This window comes from Besnoitia besnoiti (genome assembly GCF_002563875.1).
Source record: "Besnoitia besnoiti strain Bb-Ger1 chromosome Unknown contig00148, whole genome shotgun sequence".
Classification (NCBI taxonomy): Eukaryota; Apicomplexa; class Conoidasida; order Eucoccidiorida; family Sarcocystidae; genus Besnoitia; species Besnoitia besnoiti.
In genome coordinates this window covers 1-8,671 of record NW_021704027.1, presented here as the reverse complement: position 1 = coordinate 8,671, position 8,671 = coordinate 1, and the positions used below count along the sequence as shown (strand labels likewise).

Genomic DNA, 8,671 nt, shown 5'->3' with positions numbered 1-8,671 from the left:
CAGAAGCCATGTGATCTATATAGTATAACGGGACATTAGACCGAACCTGCGATAGATAAATATATCTTGGATGATTGTATATTAGCGGCTAAATGTCAATCAAACATGCGAATTTTAGGTTTTCCATGAAATCTATTTGGAAGAAGAGGCTTGATAGTACTACCGTAAGTACATAATATACAGTCCCAGCAGTAGCGGTTAAACTATAGAAGAGTCGAGTATTATCCATGCATACCAGGCGTAAAAAGCGTTCATCCAGTTACTAAACAGGTGCCAGGCCAACAAGAATCCGATCCGTGTATTCCGTACAGACTAACATTAAGAAGGCGACTACCAAAGTGAATGTCATGATATTCGTACAGCTTGTATACAAATGTTGGTTTTTCAAATATACGCTGGATACCACTATACTTAATGTACTTAACATGATGGTCATGAAAAGCACAAGAGAACTTGGATCCGGTAAACAAAGACCTTCAAGATCTAAACCAGTAGTCCAACTCGTAGTATATACTCCCCAGAAAAAGCTGATAAATAATCCTGTCTCAGAGATGATAACTCCAAGTACAATGCTACTGATTAGACTAGCATCTGAGTAGTAGTTTTCTCTCGCTGTTAAGATGAGTGAGAACAAGAATCCATATATTACGCCTAGAACATAACCGATGTGGAATAATCTTAATGTAGTAGGATATTGAAATCCAACACTTTTAGCTGTCTTAAGGCAGTCCAGTGGGGTGGTGGTGTACTGCAATCATAAAGAACTTGGTTGTCTGTATCTCATAACCGGAGTCATCTTCAGTATTCTAGGAACTATAATGTCTTTGTTTATTCGATTTGAGTGAACACATAAGATCATCGAATTTAACGGTATGCTCCTGAAAGTAACGGTACAAGCTGTAAACAAAGGACTCCTTAACTTAAACTGAGGAGTCAAGTAGGTACAAACCGTACAAGGATTAATTATGTCCATCTGTGCATCTAAGTTGAGACTATCGGTTATATATTTTAGACGCTAACTTCCCGGCTAAACATCCCTTTTCTTTGAAACACACTTCCCTTCTCGCCGTTAGCATGATCTCAAAGTACCAGAAGTCATGTGATCTATATAGTATAACGGGACATTAGACCGAACCTGCGATAGATAAATATATCTTGGATGATTGTATATTAGCGGCTAAATGTCAATCAAACATGCGAATTTTAGGTTTTCCATGAAATCTATTTGGAAGAAGAGGCTTGATAGTACTACCGTAAGTACATAATATACAGTCCCAGCAGTAGCGGTTAAACTATAGAAGAGTCGAGTATTATCCATGCATACCAGGCGTAAAAAGCGTTCATCCAGTTACTAAACAGGTGCCAGACCAACAAGAATCCGATCCGTGTATTCCGTACAGACTAACATTAAGAAGGCGACTACCAAAGTGAATGTCATGATATTCGTACAGCTTGTATACAAATGTTGGTTTTTTCAAATATACGCTGGATACCACTATACTTAATGCAGAGCATAGTTAAGATGATAACTATTGTGGATATAGAACCAATTGAACACCATGTATTAATATAACAAAGATAATCAGGGTAATCTGGTATCCTTCTTGGCATAACGTTGTGTAGTTATATGAAGCGTACATTCCTTAATATCTGGAACAATAGATTTGGTTAGGTAGTGGAACAAGGAGAGCGTCTGTTGTACATCAACACTAGATACAAGGAACTTGACAAGCATTAATAGATTTATATAAACGACAAGGACATGAGTCTACTGGATTTTATAATACAGGGTTGAACTGTGGGTTAGTTTCAATGCCCAAGGCAGAGCACTGGATTGGATACCCAGGGAACTGTGCTCCCATTAATAAGAATCATATTCTAAGTCACCAGGCATGCAATACCAATCAGATAACAACTGAAGCTAGACTCCATGTTACACTTACTAAAATGGGATTCCTAGGTTGATATAAACTACCTTTTTCTGGGGAGTATATACTACGAGTTGGACTACTGGTTTAGATCTTGAAGGTCTTTGTTTACCGGATCCAAGTTCTCTTGTGCTTTTCATGACCATCATGTTAAGTGCATAGCAGAGCATAGTTAAGATGATAACTATTGTGGATATAGAACCAATTGAACACCATGTATTAATATAACAAAGATAATCAGGGTAATCTGGTATCCTTCTTGGCATAACGTTGTGTAGTTATATGAAGCGTACATTCCTTAATATCTGGAACAATAGATTATGGTTAGGTAGTGGAACAAGGAGAGCGTCTGTTGTACATCAACACTAGATACAAGGAACTTGACAAGCATTAATAGATTTATATAAACGACAAGGACATGAGTCTACTGGATTTTATAATACAGGGTTGAACTGTGTAAAGATCATTGTGTTATGGTTCTATCACAAACCATTGAGATTACGAAGTTATGGTTTTGGGCTCGTGAGTGTCTCTCAATAACTAGCTGAGTGCTTGTACGATAATTATATCAATGCAGTACCAATTAAGGCGTGTAGCATCTCCTATGCTCCTTAACATCACAGCTATGTCGAATTATCGCACCCAGATAACTCCATACCAGTGAACCGGTTTGTAACTCCGCTTCATATCGTACCTGAATGGTACTTTTTTAGCATATTATGCGGTGTTAAAAGTAATCCATCCAAAACCGGTGGTTTGTTAGTATTTATGTTATCAACATGTCAATGAAATATCAACAACGATGAAACTTATTTGGTTAACATAACAACATAGAAGGTAAAGCTGGATTACGTTCAAACTTTACACTGGATACGTTTCAATGTTAACTTACTAAATACCATGGGAGCGAAGAGAATCTAATATGTAACTCCGTTCATGAAATCAAAAGAGCTTTCACTGATTGTATTTATGAAACGTGATTAGTTCACCTAGCCAACACGATCCGGTTGTTTGGAATAATATCCCTATTTAAGGGATTGATATGTGCTACAATAACACAGTCGGTATCGAAACAAGGTAGTTGATGGTGAACCAAACAAACCTTTTTATTGATTATGCTGACTTTAGTCCCGAGAACTACAGTTCTGCTTAAACTGAGGAGTCAAGTAGGTACAAACCGTACAAGGATTAATTATGTCCATCTGTGCATCTAAGTTGAGACTATCGGTTATATATTTTAGACGCTAACTTCCCGGCTAAACATCCTTTTCTTTGAAACACACTTCCCTTCTCGCCGTTAGCATGATCTCAAAGTACCAGAAGCCATGTGATCTATATAGTATAACGGGACATTAGACCGAACCTGCGATAGATAAATATATCTTGGATGATTGTATATTAGCGGCTAAATGTCAATCAAACATGCGAATTTTAGGTTTTCCATGAAATCTATTTGGAAGAAGAGGCTTGATAGTACTACCGTAAGTACATAATATACAGTCCCAGCAGTAGCGGTTAAACTATAGAAGAGTCGAGTATTATCCATGCATACCAGGCGTAAAAAGCGTTCATCCAGTTACTAAACAGGTGCCAGGCCAACAAGAATCCGATCCGTGTATTCCGTACAGACTAACATTAAGAAGGCGACTACCAAAGTGAATGTCATGATATTCGTACAGCTTGTATACAAATGTTGGTTTTTCAAATATACGCTGGATACCACTATACTTAATGCACTTAACATGATGGTCATGAAAAGCACAAGAGAACTTGGATCCGGTAAACAAAGACCTTCAAGATCTAAACCAGTAGTCCAACTCGTAAGTATATACTCCCCAGAAAAAGGTAGTTTATATCAACCTAGGAAATCCCATTTTAGTAAGTGTAACATGAGTCTAGCTTCAGTTGTTATCTGATTGGTATTGCATGCCCTGAGTACGTAAGGAAAGGAAAAGTTAACCGCTATTTAAACACAACAGTTACCGTAGCTGTAGATGAATGCTAAATCTAAAGTATCTCTCCTAAGACACTGCATAACATATGAATGCTCCTTCCGCCATTCGTTGACTGTGTTTACCACGGGGAATTAGAACAAAATACCAAGTTCTTTGCTGGAGGTTTGTTACGTTCGTACAGTTGTAGTAAAAGTATGTTAGAGACTTAGACTAGCGTTGGAGCACATTGTTTCATTCGATAGTCCACGCTCAATCTTACCATACATAGTACTTTTATGATCCCAGGCTGGTTTAATAAGTCAAAGTTTAGCCGGGAAGTTAGCGTCTAAAATATTATAACCGATAGTCTCAACTTAGATGCACAGATGGACATAATTAATCCTTGTACGGTTTGTACCTACTTGACTCCTCAGTTTAAGTTAAGGAGTCCTTTGTTTACAGCTTTGTACCGTTACTTTCAGGAGCATACCGTTAAATTCGATGATCTTATGTGTTCACTCAAATCGAATAAACAAAGACCATTATAGTTCCTAGAATACTGAAGATGACTCCGGTTATGAGATACAGACAACCAAGTTCTTTTATGATTGCAGTACACCACCACCCCACTGGACTGCTTAAGACAGCTAAAAGTGTTGGATTTCAATATCACGGTAATCATGTTTGCTTGGAAGCTGTAGTCATTATAACTATTGATTTAGTATAAGCATAGAACCAATCCGGTAGTAAGATATACGATAGTAGCTAATCTACCATATAAGATATAAGTCGCTTGTGGAATAGCACTACCAATAATAATCAAGAAGATCATACTGTATACCCAAATAATTACCCATCCACTGACTACATTTCGAGTCATAAGAATGTTGTCGTATCAACATTCGAGTATTCAAAGCTCGAATTTCAGATAAAAGAGCTAAGTTAATGAGAGAGGACATAAATACTAACAAACCACCGTTTTGGATGGGATTACTTTTAACACCACATAATATGCTAAAAAGTACCATTCAGGTACGATATGAAGCGGAGTTACAAACCGGTTCACTGGTATGGATCTATATAATTCAATCAAACCAAAAGCCGTTTGTAAGAAATTAAACCAATTAGATAGGATAGACATTTAGCATCGGTCATTAACATATGAGGATAGAAGGCTACTTAAGTGCGGAATCAACCTGCAGGGTTACTAGAACCATTTAAATGTAAATAGAAGATGTGTAATACAATTAGAATGCAACCTACAAAAGGTAATATAAAGTGCAATACAAAGAATCGTTTTAATGTTACATCAGATACATAGTATCCACCGAGTAACCAAGGTACTAAATATGGTATTGGAGAAAGGAGATTAGTAATGACTGTAGCACCCCAGAAACTCATCTGTCCCCATGGTAGTACATAACCGAGGAAAGCAGTGGCTATAGTAAGTAGATATAAAACTAAACCAGACATCCAAGCAGTAGTTAAATAACTATAGCTGGAGTTATACATACCTCGAGACATGTGTATTAAGATACACAAGAAGACGAAAGAAGCAGTTGTTGCATGCAACATCCTAAATTCCCATCCTGCTGCTACCTCTCTAACTAGATGTTGAACACTAGCAAATGCACAAGATGCTTCAGAAGTATATCGGAACGCTAAAGTGATACCTGTAATTATTTGGAGTACAAAGGTAATTGCAACTAAGAAACCAAAGTTATAAGATGAATTTAGATTGAGAGCACACCGATAAAAGACGAGGTGTGCCCGGAATAGACTCATGGAAATTTGGTGTGTTTCTCGAAACCATGCTAGCACAATAGAACTTCGTTAAATAACTACATATTAAAATGAGCGCATGTAAACTAGTCTTAAACACACCGCTCGTCACGTAACAAATCTCAAATCGTACTGTAGATTTTATATATGTACCGTAACTATAACCATGGTGACATCCAATGTTCACGCTCAATCTTACCATACATAGTACTTTTATGATCCCAGGCTGGTTTAATAAGTCAAAGTTTAGCCGGGAAGTTAGCGTCTAAAATATATAACCGATAGTCTCAACTTAGATGCACAGATGGACATAATTAATCCTTGTACGGTTTGTACCTACTTGACTCCTCAGTTTTAAGTTAAGGAGTCCTTTGTTTACAGCTTGTACCGTTACTTTCAGGAGCATACCGTTAAATTCGATGATCTTATGTGTTCACTCAAATCGAATAAACAAAGACATTATAGTTCCTAGAATACTGAAGATGACTCCGGTTATGAGATACAGACAACCAAGTTCTTTATGATTGCAGTACACCACCACCCCACTGGACTGCTTAAGACAGCTAAAAGTGTTGGATTTCAATATCACGGTAATCATGTTTGCTTGGAAGCTGTAGTCATTATAACTATTGATTTAGTATAAGCATAGAACCAATCCGGTAGTAAGATATACGATAGTAGCTAATCTACCATATAAGATATAAGTCGCTTGTGGAATAGCACTACCAATAATAATCAAGAAGATCATACTGTATACCCAAATAATTACCCATCCACTGACTACATTTCGAGTCATAAAATGTTGTCGTATCAACATTCGAGTATTCAAAGCTCGAATTTCAGATAAAAGAGCTAAGTTAATGAGAGAGGACATAAATACTAACAAACCACCGGTTTTGGATGGGATTACTTTCACCGCATAATATGCTAAAAAGTACCATTCAGGTACGATATGAAGCGGAGTTACAAACCGGTTCACTGGTATGGAGTTATCTGGGTGCGATAATTCGACATAGCTGTGATGTTAAGGAGCATAGGAGATGCTACACGCTTAATTGGTACTGCATTGATATAATTATCGTACAAGCACTCAGCTAGTTATTGAAACACACTTCCCTTCTCGCCGTTAGCATGATCTCAAAGTACCAGAAGCCATGTGATCTATATAGTATAACGGGACATTAGACCGAACCTGCGATAGATAAATATATCTTGGATGATTGTATATTAGCGGCTAAATGTCAATCAAACATGCGAATTTTAGGTTTCCATGAAGGTTTCCATGCTATTTGGAAGAAGAGCTTGATATTACTACCGTAAGTACATAATATACAGTCCCAGCAGTAGCTTTAAACTATAGGTCGAGTATTATCCATGCAACCAGGCGAAGCGTTCATCCAGTTACTAAACAGGTGCCAGGCCAACAAGAATCCGAGTATTCCGTACAGACTAACATTAAGAAGGCGACTACCAAAGTGAATGTCATGTTATATTCGTACAGCTTGTATACAATTGGTTTTTCAAATATACGCTGGATACCACTATACTTAATGCACTTAACATGATGGTCATGAAAAGCACAAGAGAACTTGGATCCGGTAAACAAAGACCTTCAAGATCTAAACCAGTAGTCCAACTCGTAGTATATACTCCCCAGAAAAAGGTAGTTTATATCAACCTAGGAATCCCATTTTAGTAAGTGTAACATGGAGTCTAGCTTCAGTTGTTATCTGATTGGTATTGCATGCCCTGAGTACGTAAGGAAAAGGAAAGGTTAACCGCTATTTAAACACAACAGTTACCGTAGCTGTAGATGAATGCTAAATCTAGAGTATCTCTCCTAAGACACTGCATAACATATGAATGCTCCTTCCGCCATTCGTTGACTGTGTTTACCACGGGGAATTAGAACAGAATACCAAGTTCTTTGCCTGGAGGTTTGTTACGTTCCGTACAGTTGTAGGTAAAAGGTATGTTAGAGACTTAGACTAGCGTTGGAGCACATTGTTTCATTCGATAGTCCACGCTCAATCTTACCATACATAGTACTTTTATGATCCCAGGCTGGTTTAATAAGTCAAAGTTTAGCCGGGAAGTTAGCGTCTAAAATATATAACCGATAGTCTCAACTTAGATGCACAGATGGACATAATTAATCCTTGTACGGTTTGTACCTACTTGACTCCTCAGTTTAAGTTAAGGAGTCCTTTGTTTACAGCTTGTACCGTTACTTTCAGGAGCATACCGTTAAATTCGATGATCTTATGTGTTCACTCAAATCGAATAAACAAAGACATTTATAGTTCCTAGAATACTGAAGATGACTCCGGTTATGAGATACAGACAACCAAGTTCTTTATGATTGCAGTACACCACCACCCCACTGGACTGCTTAAGACAGCTAAAAGTGTTGGATTTCAATATCACGGTAATCATGTTTGCTTGGAAGCTGTAGTCATTATAACTATTGATTTAGTATAAGCATAGAACCAATCCGGTAGTAAGATATACGATAGTAGCTAATCTACCATATAAGATATAAGTCGCTTGTGGAATAGCACTACCAATAATAATCAAGAAGATCATACTGTATACCCAAATAATTACCCATCCACTGACTACATTTCGAGTCATAAAATGTTGTCGTATCAACATTCGAGTATTCAAAGCTCGAATTTCAGATAAAAGAGCTAAGTTAATGAGAGAGGACATAAATACTAACAAACCACCGGTTTTGGATGGGATTACTTTTAACACCGCATAATATGCTAAAAAGTACCATTCAGGTACGATATGAAGCGGAGTTACAAACCGGTTCACTGGTATGGAGTTATCTGGGTGCGATAATTCGACATAGCTGTGATGTTAAGGAGCATAGGAGATGCTACACGCCTTAATTGGTACTGCATTGATATAATTATCGTACAAGCACTCAGCTAGTTATTGAAACACACTTCCCTTCTCGCCGTTAGCATGATCTCAAAGTACCAGAAGCCATGTGACTATATAGTATAACGGGACATTAGA

General features: G+C 37.5%; 2 protein-coding genes across 2 annotated transcripts; both read right to left on the bottom strand.

The window, feature by feature from the left end:
• Positions 1 to 6,278: 6,278 nt before the first annotated feature.
• On the bottom strand, positions 6,279 to 7,216 carry BESB_027090 (cytochrome b; the record flags this gene model as incomplete). The annotated part of the gene is made up of 2 exons (XM_029361383.1): positions 6,279 to 6,660; positions 7,206 to 7,216. The coding sequence occupies 2 exons, from the start codon at positions 7,214 to 7,216 to the stop codon at positions 6,279 to 6,281; spliced, it is 393 nt and encodes a 130-aa protein (XP_029214713.1).
• A 900-nt stretch (positions 7,217 to 8,116) lies between these two features.
• BESB_027080 (cytochrome b) lies at positions 8,117 to 8,667 on the bottom strand (the record flags this gene model as incomplete). The annotated part of the gene is made up of 2 exons (XM_029361382.1): positions 8,117 to 8,501; positions 8,648 to 8,667. The coding sequence occupies 2 exons, from the start codon at positions 8,665 to 8,667 to the stop codon at positions 8,117 to 8,119; spliced, it is 405 nt and encodes a 134-aa protein (XP_029214712.1).
• Between the last annotated feature and the right edge of the window lie 4 nt (positions 8,668 to 8,671).